Source organism: Sciurus carolinensis, chromosome 16 (genome assembly GCF_902686445.1).
Source record: "Sciurus carolinensis chromosome 16, mSciCar1.2, whole genome shotgun sequence".
NCBI classification, from domain to species: Eukaryota; Metazoa; Chordata; class Mammalia; order Rodentia; family Sciuridae; genus Sciurus; species Sciurus carolinensis.
Genome location: NC_062228.1, coordinates 64,637,843 through 64,658,968, shown reverse-complemented (window position 1 = coordinate 64,658,968; position 21,126 = coordinate 64,637,843). Strand labels below are relative to the sequence as shown.

The window sequence follows — 21,126 nt, the reverse complement described above, 5'->3', positions numbered from 1 at the left end:
AGATGTTGGTGGGTCTCGAGCTGGAAAGGACTGAGGAGCAAAACAGCACTTTCCCTGCCTCACGCCGCCACCGTGCCTGCTTTATATCTCTGAACAACAGGTCTGTGGGAAGCAGTGCAACGTGCGTGAACCTGAGCGCGTGCTCAGTGAAAACCCAGACACCCAAGGCTACTAGGCCACACTTCCGTGTACCCGAAGGTCACACGGGTTCACCAGAACAGGCAAACCCACAGAATCGGAAACAGACCACTGGTCTTGAGAGGCTGAGTGGAGGGGAGCGGGAGTGGCTACTTATCGGGGTTTTCTTGGGGTGAGGGAATGTTTTGGAGCTAGACCGAGATGGAGGTTGTTCCACCAAGTGAAAGTACCAAATGCCATTGAGCCGTAACATTTTTAAAAGGTGGATTTTATGTTATATGATTTTACATTAATAAGAATTGCTAATTTAGGTGTTTTCTTTCTTTCTTTCTTTTTTTTTTTTAGCCTCCATTACTGAGGTCTTGGCCACCACCTCTCTCCCTAAGACTCTGCTCTGGACACTGAGCACAGGCCTGTTCCAGTCCGTCCTCAGGTCCCAGAGGAGCTAATGCCTGTACCTAACCCTGCCCTGATCGGGACAGCTCTCAGCCGGCCTCTCAGGGCGAACTGAATGCCCCCTTGCCTGCTTCTCTGTGTGCCACCTGGCCTGGGCCTTCCCGGCTCTTTCCTAAACTCCTGCTTCTCCTGGGCCCCATGTGCTCCTGCTTGTCCTATAGGATGCAGCTCAAGGACCAGTCTCGCGGCACGAGCCCTGTGAGGTCACCAGGGCCCCAGGCTCAGAAGGTCTGGTTCTGGAACTGATGCTCACCCACTTGAAATTCTTCCTGATCATTCTGAATACAGGTCCCCATCTTGTCTTTTGCACTAGACCTCAAAAATTAAGTAGCTGGTCCTGTATGGAAATGCAGGAAGGGCCAAGGCCTGGGGCAGAATATCTTCCTTCTCATCTCTAAAATCAACTCCTCTCCTTTCTCCAAACTTCAGCCCAGCCTACCTCTTCACTTCTGCAGTCTCCCACCTTGTTCTCTACCTAGGCCTCTGCTTCCCTCTCCAGTGGCCCAGCCTCCCACATGGGCCTCCCTGCTTCCCTTGGAGCCTGTTTCCTCCCAGGAACCCCTGCTCTTCCCCAGGTCAGGCCTTGGAGGGAGCTTCCTAACACTTCAATCTGACTCTTCACCATAAAGCTCACAGTGATGTAAAGATCTTTCTACAGAGGGTGGCTTCAGTCAGGGACAGTAGTCCAGGGGGTGACCCACAACAGGACCAGAACTGCCTCTCCAGACCCCTTCATTCTTCTGCTGAAGACTCTCTCCCTCTCCCAGTCCTCACACCCGCACTCCCCCACCAGCTGCAATCTGGAAGAAATTACTCTAAATTACTGCTAAACAGCCAGACTTCCCAGTGTCAGGAAATTCCAAGCTGGGCAGGGGGCGGGCCCAGACCGCCCGTCCCCCAGCCCTCTGCGTGTACTGAGAGCACACCCAGTCCTGGCCTCCTGCCCCACAGCCAGCAGGAGGGGCCTCAGCTTTTCCACCGCTGCTTCCTAGTCCTTTAAATCCTAGAGGCAAACTTTCTGGGGGATAAGGAACGCTGGGAGGGGCTTGTGGCTTAACCCTCTCTACCCAGGATCAAGGAACTGAGCGGACTAGGAGAGCGAGGCTGTGACTGGGCTCCCGCTTGGACTCCTACCATGGCCCCCGAGAGGGGCTGACAGTTCCCCGTGCAGGTAAAGAGGAACCCCAATGGGGGCTTGCCAGGTGGGCTAGGGCTGGACCCTTGGACCTGAGGGGGTAGGGCTGGGCCTGGACCCCTGGGTCTGAGGGAGGAGGACTGGGCTGGACCCCTGGGTCTGAGGGAGGAGGCTGGGCCTGGGTCCCTGGGTCTGAGGGAGGAGGCTGGGCTGGACCCCTGGGCCTGAGGGAAGAGGACTGGGCTGGGCCCCTGGGTCTGAGGGAGGAGGCCGGGCCTGGGCCCTGGGTCTGAGGGAGGAGGACTGGGCTGGACCCCTGGGTCTGAGGGAGGAGGCTGGTCTTGGAGCCCCCAGGTCTGAGGGAGGAGGCTGGGCCTGGACCCCTGGGTCTGAGGGAGGAGGCTGGGCTGGACCCCTGGGTCTGAGGGAGGAGGCTGGGACTGGACCCCTGGGTCTGAGGGAGGAGGCTGGACCTGGACCCCTGGGTCTGAGGGAGGAGGCTGGGCCTGGACCCCTGGGTCTGAGGGAGGAGGCTGGGCCTGGACCCCTGGGTCTGAGGGAGGAGGCTGGGCCTGGGCCCTGGGTCTGAGGGAGGAGGACTGGGCTGGACCCCTGGGTCTGAGGGAGGAGCACCCCCCATATGAGCAGTAAAACTAGGAACTGGGACTCCTGGGACCTGGGACCACAGGAGGGGCCTTGGGAGGTGGGACCCGACGCCCCGGGCCTGGATCCCTCTCCAGGTTCGGCATGACACTTCCTCTGCCAGGTGAAATCCCTCCCGGAGGAAGGAGGAAGAAGGCGCGGGCAGGAGACTAGGAGGCGGAGGCGGACTCTGAGCCAAGGAGGGTCCCAGGTCGCGCCCAGCGGTCGCCTGCCGCGCTCAGCAAGGACCACGAGGTAAAGGGCGATGGTGGGCAGGGGTCCTGGGTCCCGACTTGAGGGAAGAGGGCCAGACGGCCAGAGACCGCTGCCGCTGAAGTCCCGGCCGCAGCCACGTGGCCTCGGGAGGCTCGCAGAGAGCCCGTTGCGCCCGGGTCTCCGCTCCGCGTCCCCCACCGGCGGCGGCCGCACCCCTGTCCCCACTTCTCCCGCGGGTTTGAGAACCTGTCCGGCGGGATCCGGAGCGGGTTGTTATTTCCGTCCTGGCGGAGCCGGGGCCTCAGAGGGCAGAGGTGAGCTGGCTGCGCCCCCGACCCCTGCCGCTGGGGCGGGCCCTCTGGGGCAGGAAAGCGGGGGCGACCGCGGCCGGCCGGAGGAGTGGGCTGGGGCAGAGCTTGCAGCCTGCGCGGCCTGCTTTCTGCCTGTTTCGTGTAGGTCCCAAACAACAGTCCCTCTGTACAGGGTTTGGCCAGTGACAAACTCTTTCCAAGCATGACCTCATTGCATGAAGCCCTACAACCCTGCTAGAGGGCGATTAGGGCCAGTTATCGTGAGGACACCCAGACTGGGAGGAGGGATGCCTGTCCAGGGTCTCCAGGGCTGGCGAGGGGAATAGGAGGCCTTGGAAAACTCTTGTCTAACTCATTTTCCTCTAAAATGGAAAAGAGAAAAGAAAACCACTTGCAGCTAAGGGTGCAAGGGAATCCCTGGAGATTGTATCAGAAGACACCTGGCAATTGCACCTCCCCTCCTTGGATGGTATAATATCATCCTTAGACTTTGGAGTTCATCCGCCTGGGCGCCAAATCTGGTCCCCAGCATTTAGTCCTGTGTGACCCAGGGCAAGTTACCCAACCTCTGTACTGCAGCCATCACACACCTGTAAAATGGACCTTAGAATCGCAGTCTCCCCCTAGTTGGGTTGTTTTGAGGATGGAATAAATTAGTTCATCCTGTGAAACACTTAGACCAGTGCTTGACATAGAATAAGTGCCTTGGAAATAAATGGCAAGTGTGGCCAGTAAACTTCCTGAGGTTTCAGGCCTAATTCCCGGTTTTCAGAGGGTAAACCAACGGTCAGGCTGAGGAGCTAGGTCAGGAGCTAGTTCCCACCAAAACAAAATGACTACCCAAGCCAAGCTTGCATGTCAGAGACCATGACCTCAGAGTGCCACCAGGGCTGGAAGACAGCGGCGACGCTGGCCTGGTGTGAGGCCAGGCAGGCGGATGAGAGCCCTGGAGAGGGGCACAGGGAGCCGCAGGAGGGCTGAGTTCAGGAGGAGCAGGCAGTGGAAGGAGCCTGGCAGGACTCTGCAGTCCCCCGGAGCTGGCTTTGTGAGCTTGGGCAAGTCAGGGATCCTGTCCAAGCAAGCTGCTTCTCTGGGACCTGGGGAGAGTGATCCCAGGTGTGTGCTGGCTACGGCACTCAGACTTGGATTGGCAGCATCTCACCAATCTTTGTCAAAAGACTCTGAAGTCTTATACTAGTATCATTCCATTCTCCAGGTGAGGAAATGAGGTCGGAAAGGCTAGGCAGTTTACCCAGCACTTCACAGCCCTGGGCAGAGCCAGGTCCTTACCCTGGGCGGATGGCTTCCTGAATCCACCTTTCACCCTCAATTCATACAGAGCCAAGGGCTGAGATAAGGGGCACTGCTTGGCATTTAGAGAGGACTTTTATTTTAAACTGGAGATGGAGATTCTTTAATGAGATGAGTTAATCATTTAAAAATAGAATGTTAGAAGAGAATGTATCAAAGTAGTTGCCATGTTGTAGACAGTCTTATTTCACAAAGCTTTGGTTTCTCTTATAGGGGAGGAGGGAGTCGTGATTGCTGCTGGGTTACAATAAAAGTGTATTTAGTCATGTAGGTTAAGGTTGGAGAACTGTAATAAATGCTGCAGAGATGGCAAATCAAGACCAGTTTCCCAAGAGAAAAAATGCAAAGTGCGTGTGTGTGTGTGTGTGTGTGTGTGTGTGTAGGGCAGTACTCAGAATACATCCACCTAAACTATTTTAAATTTTTAACTTTTTTCTGCTTCACTTTCTGTCCACATTATCACAGACACACCCCAGAATCCTGGTTACTAAAAGAACAATGTTGGCTGCATTGTTTGGTCATTGTGTTTTACCAAATCTTACCTTTTGTTCCAAACTTATTGTTTGGGGAAACATTTCACCCCAATACTAGCATACTACCACTACCAATTGGCTAATAGTTTTTTTTTTTTTTTTCTTCCAGTTCTGGGGATTGAACTAGTGGGTGCTCCACCGCTGAACTATTATCTCCAGCCTTTAGTATTTCTATTTATTTATTTTGAGATGGAGGTCTGACTAAGTTGCAAGGCTGTCCTTGAACTTGGGATCCTTCCGCCTCAGTCGCTATAGCCGCTGCACCCGGTTAAGGCTGGTACAGTTATAAATCTAATTTTCTTTAATAGAGCTTTTTCTATATGCTCTGCAAGGAAGGTAGTGTTATTTTATCTACTTTACCAATAGGAAAACAGATTAATTTATCTCAATTCATATGGTTGGCAAAGGGCGGGGCTTCGACTGAAACAACAACTAAAGACTTTTCATCATAATAACAGTGACTGTTAAAACAGTCTACAAAGTCCCTCCCAGAAGTTCCATAAAAATCTGCCAAGTTCCAGGACATGGCAGAAGCTGGCTGCACTTCTGTTTGCTGTCCAATCCCAAGCAGTCATGCGGCAAGAGCACACCTAGTCTACAGTTTTCAAGCAGCTGGCTTCAAATATGAGTCATGCTGCCATTTTTAACCTAAGGGGGGGGGGTCGTATTATTATTAGTGTTTTACAAAGTATGATCGTATTGTTAGGTCATGGTCTCTCAAAACCAGATCACTTAAATTACAAAATGCTGTAATTTAAATATTAGCATCCCGAAACCCTCAAACCCCCCAAATTAGAACTTGTGTCTCTTCGTGTGTGTGTGTGTGTGTGTGTGTGTGTGTGTGTACACGGAGGGGCAGGCACTGTGCCTGCGTCCCTTAATGGACAAAGCAAGCCCTGTCTGCAAGGGGGGATCCTGGGAAGCTCCATCCTTGGCTAGCTGGAGTTTCTACCAGTCAGGTTGGGAAGCGCTCTGCAGGTCTTGTGGAAGATGTTTCTTTCTGCCTGGCCTATAGGAAGTTCAAATATGAATTCTCGGGACCATCAGCAGGGCACCGTGCGCATTTTGGAGTTAGGCAGACCTAAATCTGAATCTAAGATTTAAGTCCAGCTATCTGTGACCTTGAACCTCTCAGAGTCTCAGTTCCCCACCTGTAAAATCGGAATAACCACCCCACCACCGCCCTGTCCCTTGCTGAGGGCATCCTTCGAGGGGACCACAAGGCTGGTGGGCGGGGCTGGGAGCACAGCAGGGTTCCCCCGAGCTGATCGCCCGTGCCCCGACAGATGCCCGTGCTGAAGCAGCTGGGCCCCTCGCAGCCCAAGAAGAGGACAGAGCGCGGCGCGCTGTCCATCTCGGCACCGCTCGGCGACTTCCGGCACACACTGCATGTGGGGCGCGGAGGCGACGCCTTCGGGGACACCTCCTTTCTGAGCCGCCACGGCGGTGGGCCACCCCCCGAACCCTGCGTCCCGCCCGCCGGGGTCCCGCGTAGCGCGCCGCCCTCTACCCTGTCGCAGTCCACAGCGCCAGCCCTCCACCCGACTGCGCCCTCCGACCCTCTGTTGTCCTTCCACCTGGACCTGGGTCCCTCCATGCTGGACGCCGTGCTGGGAGTCATGGACGCGGAGCGCGCCGCAGCCTCCAAGCCCGACGTGGACGCGCGCCTCGGGGCGCAGCACCCCAGGGCCCGCTGCGGCCCCAACGCCGACCTCGAGCTGGACGACGTCATCGGTCTGTAGGCTTCGGGTTCCCCGCGCCCTCCCTTCCGGCACCCCACTTCTGCGCACATAAACGGCTAAGATTTGCGCCCGGGCTCCGTCTGTTCATTATAGCGGATAAGGGGAGAGAAGAGAGAAAAGACTGTGGAGTCCCAGTGCCTGGGAGAGTGGTAGGTGTCATCCGCAGTGCCGGACTAGGTCGATTGGCAGGCAGTGGTGAGGTGCGGTTCCTTCAGGGCCCTCCGGGGCGTAGCCAGGCAGTTCCTCCCCCAGGGTGCGAGTGCCCCGACCTGGCCTGGCCGCTCCTACTGCCTCATTCATTCATCAAATATCGATTGAGAAACATTGCCAGTGGGACTTGGTGCCGGGCCCCAGCCGCAGCCTCAGCGAGGTTGCAGAATACTGAGGCCTGGCAGCTACAGCGGCCTTGCTCCCAGCGTCCCAGTGGGCCCCGACAGGGTGGAGCCACCCTTTATTCTGGGAGTGGTCGCCGAGGGAAGCGACTGGAACCCATTTAGAGTCTCAAGGGGCGTGGCTCCGGTGCAGAGGACCAAGTTCTCGAAAGGTGAGTTGCCAGAGAGCGGTGGCAGCATCCTACGTTTGGGCACAAAGTTCAGCCTGAGCCCGTAGGCATCTGGGTGCTTTTAAGTTCTCCGAGGCGCAAGACCGTGCCCGCGAGTACTGTGAACTGCGGGTGGGGCCAGGTTCTCTCCCGCCGGCTCGGAAGGTCGGAGAACCTGCGTCGACCACTCCACTAAGGGCGAGGCCGGGAGCCTAGGGGAACTCCAGAAGGGCGAGGCCAGACCCTCTAAGGCCTCCCAGGGGGCGGGGACATGCGTGTCAACCACTTGAGTGCGGGGCGGGGCCTTGTAAATCAGAGGGACTGGGTGCCCGGGCGACCGTGGGTAAGGTACGAGGTGTGGTCCGGGCGCCCGCAGCTGGAGTCAAACTCTGGCGCAGCGTGTTCCCTCAGGAATCCCTGTGAGACCTCAGCACCCGAGGTGATGGCGGGGCAGCCAGAACTTCTGCCGGAGGGCCCCACCGAAGACCCCGCATCCCCGCCAGCTTGCCGCTACTTCCTGGAGGGCCGCTGTCGCTTCGGCGCCCGCTGCCGCCAGTCGCATCCCGGCGCGGAGGCGCCGCCTGGCCGAGGGGCGCAGCCGGAGGCCGGAACCAAGAAGCCGCCGCTGCGCACAGCCGCGGCGGTCATCCAGCGCATCCGCTGGGACCCGCGCCTCGACCCCGCCGACTTCTCGGTGGGCTACGTCGACCGCTTCCTGGGTGTGCGCGAGGAGCCCTTCAGCGCCTTCTGCTGGGACGAGCCGCTGGCGGCGCTCGGGCCGGGCGTGCTGGCCGTGCCGCAGCACCGCGTGCGCTACTTCCGCTTCCGCGGCCGCCTGGTGTGGGACCGCGCCTCGCGCACCGACCTCGTCTTCGGCTCGGGATCGGCAGCTGGCCGGGGGCCCACCATCCTGGACGTCCTTGACGGCGAGGACGCACTGGAGACCCCGGACGACGAGAGACCCTGCGAGGCCCCAGCAGGGCAGAACCAGGCTGACCCCAAGGGAGCGAGCGAAAACACGGACTGGACAGAGCTCCGGGAATCCGACCTGGAGGAACCCGGAAGAGACCGCGAGGCGGCCAAGGAGAGGGGGCCGGGTGCGGCCATCGACTCGGGAAAAAAAATCCCGAGGGGGCATCTCGCAGAAACAGAGAGGGCATTGAGGGCACCCGAGACCCACGGAGCCACAGTGCTGCCAGGCACGGAGGCACAGGCCGTGGCAGCCCCAGGATTGTCTGTTGGGGAGATGGAAACGGAGTGGGGTGCAGAGGGCAATGAAAGGGACGTGCCAGCTAGGGCTGTGGCTCCTCGCCAACCCCGCCCTACACATTTTGTGGCCCTCATGGTGAGCGACCTAGGGCTGCAGGCAGAAGTGGCCAAAGTCCAGGAGCACCTAGTCCAAGTTGCCCCATCCTGTGCTGCCTTCCTGGTGCCCACACATGCCCTGCATCTGACACTGGCCCTTCTGCGGCTGGCAGGCCCAGGGGAGGAGGCAGCGGCAGTGGGAGCTCTGAGAAGGGCCCTCTTGGCCCCAGGGCTTCAGGCACCCCCACGGCTGCGGTTTAAGGACTTAGTACTCCTAAGCCACCATGTACTTTGTGCTCCACCCTCCCCCACACTGGAAGGCATGGCCCACGTACTGAGCCAGAGGCTGGAGGCAGAGGGGCTGAGAGTGCTATGGCCCCCAGGGGGGCTGCACCCCCACCTCACTCTGGCCAAGGTACCCCATGGCTCCCAGGTCTGCCTCCCTGAGCCCAGGTTCAGCCTGGACCAAGAGCTGCAGAGCCAGCCCCTGGGGCGACTCTGGCTGTGCCGCATGGGGAAGGCGGGTGGCCCCTACCAGCCCCTAGCTGACATGCCCCTGGAGTTGCACACTGAATCCGAACAGTGAAGGGGGACCCAGGCCAGGCAGAAAGGACAGTGCGTGCGCTGTGTGCTCTCTCTCTCTCTCTCTCTTTAATTTTGGTTTCTCTCAAGCTTCCAAATGGTGCTCAGTGCTCCAAGGAAAAGAATGAAGGAAGGAAGGGGATAGGAGGGGAGGGGAGGGAAGGCAGAGGAGGGACATCTGGAAAAAAGCAGCCTGACAGTCCAGCTGTTTGCGAACTCATAGCACATCCTCCAGTTACATGGCAGAAGAGGAAGGGAGGACCGAAAAGAAAAGGGGAGGAAGAAGAAAAAATAACTTAAATAAACACACACACAAAGAAAAGAGAAGGAAACATGACGTGAGCTGGTGATCCATGAAGGCGGGAGGGAGGGAGGGTGACCGGTTTACCTGTGCTGAGCCAGGGAGGGCTGGGAGCAGGAGGGGGGGAGGGAAAGGGAAAAAAAAATCAGAAGAAACATTGGGGCGAGGAAGGAGGGGACACGGAGACAACTTAATACAACTTGAGACGAGGCGGCCCGGCCGGCTGGTCCCGCGATGGCCTCCGGAGTCCTCAGTGCGGTGTGGTGATGCTGGTCTGGTGGTGGTGGTGGTGGTGGTGGTGGTGATGACGATGACGGCGTTGGCATTTCTGGGGTGGGGGACCAAGGGTGGGGCATAGTCTCTAAGCAGCTCCCCTCACCCCAAAACACTGAGGCCCCAGAGGGCTGGGCAACAAGAGTCTGTGAAGAGGCAGACGAGGCAGCGGGCGTGGGCTGGTGTGCTGGTGACCCCACTGCAGGCGGGCGCGGGCTGGACGGCCTGTCTTCTTTCCACTGGCCTCCCGACATGGGATGGGCCAGCACGCTGGGTCGGGTACCGGAGGAGAAGCTCGAAAGAGAGAGAGAAAAAACACTGAGACAGCATTAGTGGAGGTGAAAAGGGGACAGGCAGCCTGCAGACCACGTCCCCGACCTCCGCAGCCCCCCCTCCTCCCCAACCCATCCCTCTGAGGCAAAAAATAAAAATGTAGAAAATCTCTGTACAGACTCCCCGGCGGGAAACGGGGGCAGGGATGGCGGCTCTTCCTGGAGCCCACTCCCCACAAATTAATTTACAACCCAAGTCCATGGCTCAAAAACAAAATCCGCAAAGGTGGCGCTGGGGGCCCCAGCCCCTGCCCCCGCCCCATCCTCGCTGGGTGCTCAGAAGGCCGGCAGCTGCGCCAGGCTGAGGCGACAGTCGATGCTGGAGTTGTCCGGGCCCGTGTAGGCCAGGCCCAGGGGCTCTAGGAAGGCCCGGCAGGCGGCCTCGCCCTCGAAGGCCAGCTCGGCCTGCAGGTAGGAGACTGGCAGCGCAGGGCGGAAGCTACGAGACAAGAGGAGAGAGCGATGAGGCCGCGGCGAGTGGGCAGGGAGGGCCCCACAGGCAGGGAGCAGGCGCCCCAGTAGGGCGCCCGCAGGGTCTTCCTCCGCACGATCCCTGCTGGCTCCCCCAGCTCCTCCCAGCCTCCCCACCTCGGGGCTTGGGGGGGCCTGGGCTGGGGTTGGTGGCCCCAGTCCCCAGTGTGCCCCCCCTTGCCCTCACTTACCTGTCCAGGAAGGAGAGGGGACAGGAGGGGAAGGGCCCAGCTGGCTCCTCCACTGGCTGAGGGGCAAGAGCCAGACAGGGGGCAGTGCATGGGCATGGGAGGGCAGGGCCAACAGTGCTACCTGGGGAGCCCCTGCTGCTGCGCTCTGCCCTGGGAGCTAGAGAGCTGCCTGGCCAGCACTCGCCACCACACCCCTAACAGTGACTCTGGTTCCAATGGTGACGTGACATACTGCTCACTGTGCACGTTACAGGGGCCAGGATTAGCTGTCAGGGGCTGCCCGTGAGCTCTACAGGCTGTCAGCCTGCACTGACAGGCACAGGAAGCAGCACCAAGTGAGAGGCACTACAGAAGGAAAATGGGGTCTGCCTGCACAGCCCTGCTTCCTGTGGGCCCTGGGACTGGAGAGCCTGCTCATCTGCCACCCAAGCTGGCCTCCCAGCCCTGCAGGACCATAGCTCTGGGATCTGTCTGCCAGGAATAGCTGTGCCAAATTCACAGGGGGAAGGTGCTGACAGCATGAGGTCAACCACGGGCCAGGGCCCCCAGGCCCATCCACAGGGCCATCCCGGGTTATGCTGTCATAGCCGGGGCCAGTATCTACTAATAAGGAAATGATCACTTGCCAGTCACACCCTGTGTGCAGCAGTACAGCTCAAGGGCTGCCCACCAAGGGGGCCCCTCAGGCCCCTGCTCCATCCCCAGCTGGTGACCATGTCCCTCCTCTGCCCACAGTCCCTGAAGTAGGCTTGACTGGAACTAGATCCCAGGAAGAGTTTCCTGAACTTCAAGCTGATGGTGCCTCCCTCACTCCGAGCCATGCTAGGGCTCCCTGTTACCTTCATGAGGAAGGCCAGGCTACCCAGTCTGGTGTTCAAGGTTCCTCAGACCCACAGAGACCTCCAGATGAGGACTTCTCAACCTGAGGCAAGACTGACACTGGGGCTGGATGACTGCTGGGGCATCTTGTGCACTGCAGAAGGCTGAGCACCCTCCCTGGCCTCTACCCACCAGATCCAGCTGCATCCCCCTCAGTGTGGCAATCAGAAGTGTCTCCTGATGGTGCCCAATGTTCCCTTGGGGGCATCTCAACCCCAAATGAGAACAAGGGTCTTATACATGAGTCAAACATGCCTTCTCCAGGCCACAGCAAGGCACACACCTGTCAGCAAGACCTGCCCAACCCCAGGCCTTTCAGCCCACCCCAGTGTGACTGGCCCTCACCACGCCTAACCCTAAACACTTCTGGCATTCCCAAAGGAGCCGAGTAGCAGCACAGCCTCTCTAGTGGAAGAGAGGCCCCAAACCCTTCCCTCCCAGCTCATCTCTAGCCCAGGAGCAAGTGAGGAGTGTGATGGGCGGGCAGAGGCCCTGGAGAGGGAGCCAAGAACCTGGAGAGAAGTGAAGATAACCAGGTCCAGGCTGACATGAACAGGGGGAGAGAAGAACAGGGTGGGAAAAGGAGCCAGGGACAGTGAGGGAAAAGATGAAGAGGAGACAGAAGAGGGGCCTGGGACTGAGGCATGAGGAGGAAAGCACCAGGAGAGTGCAAGGAAGGGTGGGGAGGGAGACTGGAAGATGGGAGTGGAAGGCCAGGAGCACGTGGAGGGGAGAGGCCTGGTAGGGCCAGAGTGGAGGGCAGGAGAGCACAGCGCCACATACGTTTTGATCATTGCCTTGAGGGCAGACCTGCGCTCCCGGTCTGCAAACTTGTCCACGAGGTAGCCAGACATGCAGGGTGCATGGCAGTAGAGCCGGAAGAAGCGGTGGTAGTTGCCCAGGGCCCACGCTGCCCGCAATGCCAACGCATGGGCCACACAAGGGTCTGCCTTCAGGTCCCGTGTGAGGTACGCCAGCTCTGTGGTGATGTCTGACCCCAAGAGAAACATGTCAGGTGGCAGGGCACCGCCAGTGCACAGTGCCTTCCGACCTGGGGGCTGGGCTTCCCACCTCCAGAGTTCTTGGTGAAGATGTAGTAGAGGATCCGGTAGGCAGTGAACTCGCCCACATTGCCTGGCAAGTTCTCAGCATACAGTGACTTGAGCTGTGTCTGGCACTGGTTAAACTCTTCATGGTCACCCTGAGGGCAGGGGCATGAAGGAGCACAGTGAGGCCCGGGCAGGTGCAGGCAGCTGCTGCGGAGAAAGTGGGGGCCTGTGCCACTTGCTCACCTTCTCCAAGGCAATGCGGGCGTGGGTCTCATACACCTCCACCGTGAACTCCGTGCGGATGCCTTGCACCTAGGCCAGGGGGACAGCAGGAGTTGCAGGGCACAAGGAGGGTGGGTGGGGTGGGTAAGGCAGGGCAGCCTGCAAAGGGCCCCTCCCAGTGTCCACCTCACCGTCAAGTCCTGCCGGATGGACTTCATCTGCTCACAGGCAAAGGCGTAATCCTGCTTCTCCTTCCAGTGGGACTTCACCATGCACAGCGACTTTTTCAAAACCTAGCAGGGAATTAAATCCAAACTCAAGGAGGGGTGACATGGGCAGGCCGAGGCCATGCCTCTTCCGCTCGTGCAGTGTCCTTGGAACTAGATTGTCAACATCAAACCCAGGCTAGTATTCCTCTGCACCGCAAAGCAGAAGCATCACACACAAGAACAAACAGGCCGCGCGGCTCCTGCACACAGGGCCGCCCGTGTTCTGCAGCAGAACCTAAGTGCCTTCTCCTGTGGCCCCCTGCTGGGATGACACGCACGGGACGGGCTTTATTCTCCCTGACGCAGAGGGAAGGGACCAAGGCTCAGGGAGGCCAAAGAATCCTCTGGCAAGACTGTGTCCTCAACAGCAGGGGTCCAAGCACAGGTCTGTCTGAGTTCACCTTGGGACAACAATCTGCCATCATGGAGTGTCTGCAGGGTGGGGTCTTCCCATGGCCTGGGCCACACCCCCCCCCCAATGTGTCCTCAGCCACCCCCCTGGGGTAGCTCCCCAGGCCTGGTGATAGCACCTCATGGAGCAGACCTGCCCTGCTTGGTACTTACTGCCACAGGGCGCACAGTGGAAGGGTCAGGGGCACAGGTGAGACGCAGGTAGTGCTTGGTGATGTCAGGGCAGGTGCCCACGATCTGCAGCTCCTGCCAGTCAGGGTCGGCCCCACTGTTGTCCAGGCTGCTCATCTGCAGCACCAGGGGCTCAAGGCGCAGGCGGCGGGAGTGCCCGTGCTGAAAGCGGGCTGCCCGCTTCTGCTTCTTCAGCTCGCGCTCTGGGTCCTCACACTCGAGCGCTGCCATCTTTTTGCGGCTACGCTTGGTAGGAGCTAGATCGTGCCTGGGAAGAGACAAGGTGGGTGAAGGAGACGGCACCCCCGGTCACCTGGCAGCCCGGGCCTGTGACACAGCCCCATCAAAAGCCTTACCTCTTCCCACGCTGGGCCCTGCCTCGGCCCCGGTCCATGTGGGCCCCCCGACCACCCCGGCCCTTGGGGGGCGGGTTCCTGCGGCCCACAGGGTGACACTCGTTCCCTGAGTAGGAGCTGTCAGAGTCCGAGTGGGAGTCACTGCACAAGGAAGCAGGGAGTCAGGCCTCAAGCAGTTCTTCCCAACCACCCTCCAACCCCAGGCTGCGCACCTTCTCCGGAAGTGGCGGGTGGGGGACCTAGAGGAGGAGCGGGAGCGGGAGTCCGTGCTGGAGGAAGAGCTGTTGTCCTTCATGAAGACGTTACGGTTGCCGAACTTGGCGAAGCTGCTGCCCCGGGCTCGGCCAGCACCCCCGGCCCCTGGTGTCCCTCGCTGGGACTGGGCACCCCCGCCCCTGGTCACTGATCCTGCCCCCCTGGGAGGGTGAAGGCTGCTAGGGGCCTCCCACCGCTTCTTCTTGGGGCTCTCAGGCACAGGCTCCCTGGTAAGCCTGAGGATACAGCAGGGCAGGGCATCACCACCCGGACAGCCAACCAGCAGCTCACAGACCCCCCACAACTTGGGGCACCACCTCACAGAGAAAAGGCACTTACCCAGGCTATGTGGCTGCCGTGGTGCAGGAAAGGGAGCAAGCCCAGAGTTCTCTGTGTCCAGGCTGTACTCTTAGCCCCTGAGCAGTGCCCATCACCCCAGCCCACAGCTCTCCCCACCCTGGGACCCTGACCTTGGCCATCACTGGCCCACTACCACACCAAGCCCTCCAACCCAGAACTTCATGTCCTGGGTGCAGCTTTCTGGCTCATTTCTCTCTGGAGTTGCTGCTTCCTGGGCTCAGGTTGCCAGCCCAGCACCCAGCAGCTCTGCCCTGGGCTCAGGTCGCCAGCCCAGCACCCAGCAGCTCTGCCCCTGCAGCACCACCCTCCCGCCCAAACTGACCCGGGCAGCGGCTCCCGGCTCCAGTCAATGGTGTAGGCTGAGCCGTCCTGCAACCGGGCCTGCAGCACCTCCTTGAGTAGCTTTTCTGTCCGGTCCTTGTCCTCCTCTGACTCACAAGCAGTAAAGCATCGCTCCACATACTCCTTCATGTCCTGGGGCCAATCATCAGGCTTCCCAGATAGGTTCCCACGGGTGGAAGGCCCGCTGTGGGGAAGGGAGACCAGGACCCTCAGCCAGGAGGACCCAAACCCACGCAGACCCTCATGGGACCACTGAGCTGGCAGGTGAGCCAGATATAACCTGAGTACTCCTTCCCCCCCTCATTCAGTGCGTGGGGCAGCCCTAGGAAAGAACCTTCCCCACTCTGGAGGAACAAAGAGCCTCAGCCGGGGGAGCCTGCCAGAGCACAGACTGCAGAGCACGGGGGCAGGGGCAGACATGGGGAAAGAAGTAACTGTCACCTGTGGTTCTGGGCCTTCTCCGGATTGGGTTGGGGCCCAAAGCTGCTGTGCTGGCCCTCTGCGCTGGTGCCAAAGTTTTGGTTGGTGACAGCAAATGGCCGCTTTTGAATGTTGAACTTGAGACCACCGGTCCCGGGGGCTGCTGTGAAGGCCGCAGAGGCCGCAGAGGTTAGGCCCTTCCTCCCCAGACACTCCTGGGGCTCCCGTAGAATGCAGAACAAAAGCCTCAACAGCAAAAGGACCCAGGCATTTGGGAACTGGAGCGGTCATGCTCCAGAAAAAGGCCCAGCACAGGCACACACACCTGGTTATGGGGCAGCCCACCCCAGCCTCAGGACCACCCTGACAGTCAGACAAGGGGTGCACCCTACACATTGCACACCCAGGAGCTCAGAGCTCTAGGAGGGTCCCTACCCCTCACCCCTGACCTTCCCACAGCTTTGCCAACTTACGCTTCATCCGGTTCCATAGCTGCTGGCCCTTCTTGGGCTTGGCAGGCTCATTGTAGGTATGTGGCCCATAGGCTTGGCCTGCAGGGGGCCCCGCCTGGCTGTGCTGTGTGGCTGGAGCTGTTCCAGGCTGAGGCCCACTGCTCAGAGAATGGGCCCCATGTGGGGGGTTTGAGGGCTGAGGGGGCTGGGCCGCTGGCAGCTGCTGTGGAGAGGCCTGATAAGCCATGCTCTCGTCCATGCCAGGGACTGGGGGCTGCAGAAGGAAGCAGGAACTGAGGGTGAGGGCACTATGGAGCCCTCGCTGAACTCAGCAATCAGTTCTGCACCCCGGCTCTTCAGTCTGCATCTTCAGTGATTCCTGGGGTGAATGCTTTGACTGACAACCCTCAGCACAGCTGAAAAGACTCAGGCTTGGAGAGACAGAGCAACTTTCCATGGCCCCAGCTGTTAGGTGCCTCCTGTGGAGTGTGACTCCACAATATTAACAGCACTGACAGAACACCCCCTCCATCAGTCTCTGACCTAGCACAACCAGGACACACCCGACTACAAGTACTCACAGGGACCTTTCCTACTTCAAATAGCTGACTGAGACATGAATCACAGTGCTGCTATTACGTGGGGGTGAGAGTGACAGGTTCAAACCAAGGTCTATCTGGCTCCCACGCACCAGACTCCACCATCCCTCCAAGGTGCACATTAAATGCAAAGCCAGAATGCAGAATTGTGTGTGTGTGCAGGCGTGTGTGTACATGTTGGAGGAAAAGAGAAGACAAGTGGCACACGACAAATTGCTCCACCCTCTCCAGTGTTGCAGCCCCTGGCCTAGACCAGGCCCACACCCACCCTACTTTCAAAATTATGCTTTGCTCTCTTCCTTAGATCAGAAGCTGACCGTCAGGAAGGAGAAAAAAAGGAGTGGTGAACAGCCTAAATAGGCAGAAGACTCCGTAATGTCGGCCCCTCAAAACCTACATTCCCGCCTCCAGCCTGACCTGGCAGCTGGCCAGGCATGGTGTTACCTGGTTCAGAGTCCCTTGGTGCTGGGGTGCCGATGGCTGCTGGGGTGTGGCTGAGCCATAGGAGCTGGCCATCCCATATTGGGATGGGGAGCCGTAGCTCTGGTACATGCTCTGCCAAAGGCACAGGAGGAAGGGTTAGTGGCAAGCTGTCCCCGCCCCTCTGCCTGCTTGGAACTGTGCACAATCTAAGCCTCTCTACTCATCTCTCACCCTTGTTCTGTCCAATGTACAAATACACCAAATCCTACCTCAAACATCAAAGAAAAGGAAAAAAAGGAAAAGTAAACCTCTGTCAATCCCATGTCCACTTATGCCAGCTCTCACAGGCTCATTCAACAAACACCACTGCCAACTCAGTTCTAACTTCTATGACAAAGAAATAAAAGGCAAAACCCCATGCTCTAACAAACCCTGTGCTAAAGACGTGCACAGCAGTAGATAAAACATGTAGCATGTTCTGTGTAGTACCATGAAAAAAAACAGTGCAAAGAGGAGGAAGGCGGGTAGGAACACTGCTCTAGGTCATGGTCTGGCAGGTTGGCTCTCTGAGGGCACTTCCCAAGCACAGAGCTCCTCAGGGAAAGCACAAAGGAGAGCTGTGGCAAAGCAAGGCAAGGTGGACGTGGTGTGTCCCAAGGTGTCAAGGTCCCACAGCAATAACAAGGGTATGAAGAGGGGAGGGATTAGAACCAGGCACACAGCAGCCTGAGGGCCTTGGGGGCCACCCAGGGCTCACCTCTTGGGTTGTGAGTCAGTGGAGGGCTTCTGGGAGCATCGCTGCTCTCTCTACTCCCTAAGCTGCCCCTGCCCACAGGCAGGTGCCCGCCCTCCAGAGGGAACTCACCATAGGATAGTAGTAGCTGTAGGGGTAGGCGTAGTTGTACTGCTGGTACCACTGGTAGTACTGCTGCTGCTGCAGAGCCGAGGCTTCTGCCTGAGACACGTACTGTGGAACAGAAGCACCGCACCTTAAGTACTGGCCGGAGCCTCACGGCAGGAGCCACCCGACAAATCGCTCCCACTCTCTCCCAGTGCTGCTGGCTCCCAGGAAGCCAGGCCTCTTTGCTGATGGGTATCTGCCAAAGGAGGAAGCTGAGCCAGTCTCCGTAAAGAGTGCTCACCTCTGCTGTCAGACTTGGGCACCTTAGAGACCAGGGGCATGGTCTCCATCTTCCGGGCAACATCAGGCCTGGCTGCCTCAAGGAAACCAGATCTTCCCCCTCATCAGATTTGGACAACAGGAAAACATCTTGTTTTGCCTCCCTACCAGGTACCTCATCCAAGTGCTGCAAGTGGACACTAGGCAGTGACCCTCCCACAGTAACCCCCACACAGGGTTCCCAGGTCCTATGTAGCCTTCTTACTTGTGCACTGGCCACAGGTCCATTGCTGCTGGCTTTGGAGCTGCCGGCAGCTCCCGCTTTGCTGATGCTGGCCAGGGCCTGGCGGGCCTTCTCCCACTCTGGGTTCTCATGCATGGGGGCCTCCATGCCATTCTCTCTGTTGGCGCCAGCCACCATGCTGTATTGAGAGGACCTGCAAAGAGAAGACGTCGATTCAGCCTGTCTTCCCACTGCACACCGGGCAGGATGGCAGGGGGCAAACACCAGGCCTTGAATCCCATACCAAAGCTCCTATGCTTCCTAATTACACTACAATGATAACCAGCTTTTGCTTCAGAGGTCACCTGCTTCAGGTGCCGAATCTGGGTCTTGCACACAGCTTTTTAAATAAAAGGGTGGCCAGTACCATAGAAATTAACATAGGCCTTGCACGTAGTAGGCCTCAGTGTTCTATGTATGAATCAATGGATTCTGTTTGACACCACCCATGGTCAGCAGGTTATAAGGCTTTTTGGAAAAAACTAGCAATTAACAGAAAGTCAACGGTTGCACACTAAGTGTTGGAGGCTGCCTCCTTATTACAGATACATGGAAGAATTAACAGTTCTCTGACATGAAGGCACACAGGGGAAGACTTGCCCTGCCACACTACAACCAAGAGTGTAATGTCCCTTTGCGTTTGGGGCTAGAAGTGTGCCACCCCAAACCCAGGGACTGCTATACCACTTTCCTCAGGTTGAATAAGATCCCACCCCAGAAGACACCCCTGGGCTTTACTTCCTCTGTCCCTCCCAGCTGGCCTCTGTCCCTCTACCCCACTAACCAATCCGTGCTACGTTGATCACCCACGTTGGCCGCCATCTGGACCTCGGGGTATAAGGGGTGGACCTCGGGAGCCAGACTGCTTTTTCACTGTCTATGAGAGAAAGAATGAATTGGGAGACTCAAGAAAGAGCAAGACACATGTCATAAAGTGGGCAAGAAAAGCAGGTGGACCCATAAGAAACCAGGCAGAAAAGGGAAATTTAAGAAAGAAGAACCCTAGGTATGGAATGAAGGACCTAGAGTATGAGCAAAAGTCTCTGGCCTCCCTGTAGCGCTCCAGGTGGAAAATGAAGGGTCTGAAAACAAAGTCTGAAGGAACTTCCCAGAGGAAAAAGGCCTGGAATCCACACAAGAAAAGAAGGGATGTGAGGGAAACCCAGGAGGAAAGTTCAGAGGATGGGTGGGGGACCTCAGCCAAGGGTAGGGGATCTAAAAAGAATTCCAGAGAATACAGGTTCTGAGAGAAGTAGGAGAAGGAGAATGTGCCAATGAGCAAAGTTTGAGAGATCCTAAGGCTGAGAGCCTGGAAGGAGGGAAGCCTTTCAGGGCACTGCAAGGAGGGAGCAGCTGTACCTGGGAGAACACTGGAGATTGGAGAAATTTCTAAAAGGAAAGATGACTCTGGAAGTTCCCCTGAGAAGCCTGCAGAGGCTGAAGGTGCCATAGGGGATCCCCCATGAAAAGAAACAGACTGTCAGGAAGCATTTAAAGACTGATCTCTAAAGGTGCCCTAAGGGCAGAAGAGATACCTGTACAGGAGGTTTCTAGAAGCAGGAGTAGGCCTGGGGGCCAAAGAGGTGACCCCCTTGGTTGGGATCTGGACATGCTTGGGGACACCGAAACAGGTTCAAAACACATTTAGGAAAGCATTAAGAACTGGGTGGGAAGTACTGGGAGGAAAGCAAAGAAGCAAGGACTGAGGAGTCCGAGCTCTGGCGCGGGTAACTGAGTACTAAGGTGAATCCCATCAGAAACCCAGGCTTACAAGAAGTGGAGGAATCGGGAACAGGAGCCTGGAGCTGGGTAAAGTCCTAGAGAGGCGAAGCCCTTAAAAGGGACCCAGAACCTGCGCGTAAGCAGTGGGGACTCTGGGGAAGGAGGTAGATCGGGGTGAGGGCTGGGGTCTGGAGACAGGCTGCTGTGCGGGCAGACGCGAGGCCGGCGATGATGCGGGCGGCACCTGGCGGTCCCGCAGGCCGCGAAGAAGAAGGACGCCGCAGTCGCCAGGGAAACGCCGCCTGCCGCCCAGCAGCCGTCAAAGGGCCTGGAGCCGCCGCGTTCGACGCGCACGCGCGCTGGGCCTCCGGGCGCGCCCCCCCACCCCCGCCACGGCGCGCAAGCGCAGTGCCCGCCGCCGCCACACCCTGCCGACGCTCGCGCGGCGTCCGTTGGCCCGACGGCTAAGAAGGCCGCTGGGGCGCGGGACCGAAGGGAAAGCCGTTCCCGCTTGGCCGCCCACCGCTCCCCACACCAACCAGGACCGTTTGCTCCCGGGACTCGTCAGCAGCGGCCCAAGGCGGTAGCACCAGGTCCGCGACAACGCTCGGCCACCGGCTGGCTCCTGTCTTCTTTGGCTTCGACGTCCTGACCGCGGCGTCCTGACGTCATGCGGAGGCCTCGCCCCGCCCCCTCCCATGAGTAGCCAATGGCCGCCACCAATTTGGCTTGAGCCCGCCCTCTCACCCACGCAAACATGCGGGGGGGTGACGTTTGCAGGCAAGCCGGAAGTCTGGGTGGGGACGGTGGCCCCGAGGGGACAATCGCGGCTGAGTCTCCTGGCCCGCCGCCTTGACGCGCTGCCTTATTTTGACTCCGCCCGTGGTCGCCATTGTTATCCCTGAGGTGTAGACCCGAGTGACGAGGGTTGTGAGGCCACTCGCAGCACAGTGACGTGGGAGCCCGGGAGCGGAGGACGGCCGCGAGGGCAGCCTCCACCCGGAAGGGGAGGGGGGGGCGGGGCGGGAGGGGGATCTGCGCTGGGCGGCGCGGACCCCGGGAGCCGCCGGTCCGCGTCCGCTCGCGCGCGAGTCACCCCAGGACCCTGCGGCCGGTGGGTGGGAAAACAGCACCGAAGCGGCAGCTTTCCTCCCCGTTTCGTTAGTGTTGGCACATAGATTCCGCCACCCCCGCTTTATTTTATTGAACTCTCTGTTTTGGCACAGTTAGATTTAAGGAGAAAGTTGGAAAGATCATACTGAGTCGTGCATACTGTGCCCGCGTCGCCCTCTTACGTTACCACAGGGTGTCAA

General features: G+C 58.7%; 4 protein-coding genes across 15 annotated transcripts in view; 2 read left to right on the top strand and 2 right to left on the bottom strand.

The window, feature by feature from the left end:
* The window catches only part of LOC124966905 (leukocyte immunoglobulin-like receptor subfamily A member 6), a 193,721-nt gene that overhangs the window by 38,899 nt on the left and 133,696 nt on the right, over window positions 1–21,126 (bottom strand). The gene's annotated exons all lie outside the window — the stretch shown is intronic.
* Window positions 1,540–6,550, top strand: Cdc42ep5 (CDC42 effector protein 5). Of its 2 annotated transcripts, none has more exons than XM_047528850.1 (3): window positions 1,540–1,765; window positions 2,496–2,626; window positions 6,029–6,550. In XM_047528850.1, exon 3 carries the CDS (start codon window positions 6,029–6,031, stop codon window positions 6,482–6,484), a length of 456 nt encoding a protein of 151 aa, XP_047384806.1. In that variant the 5' UTR covers window positions 1,540–1,765; window positions 2,496–2,626; the 3' UTR covers window positions 6,485–6,550. The 2 variants fall into 2 exon arrangements, with proteins under 2 accessions (XP_047384806.1, XP_047384807.1); XM_047528851.1 differs by having other exon boundaries at window positions 2,470–2,626.
* Leng9 (leukocyte receptor cluster member 9) lies at window positions 6,564–9,591 on the top strand. Its single transcript, XM_047528780.1, has one exon. The coding sequence runs from the start codon at window positions 7,297–7,299 to the stop codon at window positions 8,914–8,916; it is 1,620 nt and encodes a 539-aa protein (XP_047384736.1). The 5' UTR covers window positions 6,564–7,296; the 3' UTR covers window positions 8,917–9,591.
* On the bottom strand, window positions 8,964–20,484 carry Leng8 (leukocyte receptor cluster member 8). 11 transcript variants are annotated; one of them, XM_047528730.1, is made up of 16 exons: window positions 20,353–20,483; window positions 18,074–18,245; window positions 17,831–17,929; window positions 17,554–17,655; window positions 16,710–16,820; window positions 15,688–15,940; window positions 15,236–15,377; window positions 14,775–14,978; window positions 14,050–14,328; window positions 13,838–13,978; window positions 13,464–13,749; window positions 12,822–12,923; window positions 12,652–12,720; window positions 12,431–12,560; window positions 12,143–12,350; window positions 8,964–10,257 (listed from the first exon to the last, which is right to left on the bottom strand). In XM_047528730.1, the coding sequence occupies exons 2-16, from the start codon at window positions 18,227–18,229 to the stop codon at window positions 10,095–10,097; spliced, it is 2,445 nt and encodes an 814-aa protein (XP_047384686.1). In that variant the 5' UTR covers window positions 18,230–18,245; window positions 20,353–20,483; the 3' UTR covers window positions 8,964–10,094. The 11 variants fall into 11 exon arrangements, 10 of the variants coding, with proteins under 10 accessions (XP_047384686.1, XP_047384688.1, XP_047384681.1 ...); XM_047528732.1 differs by lacking the exon at window positions 17,831–17,929 and adding an exon at window positions 18,876–18,968 and having other exon boundaries at window positions 20,353–20,477; XM_047528725.1 differs by adding an exon at window positions 18,876–18,968 and having other exon boundaries at window positions 10,114–12,350; window positions 20,353–20,477.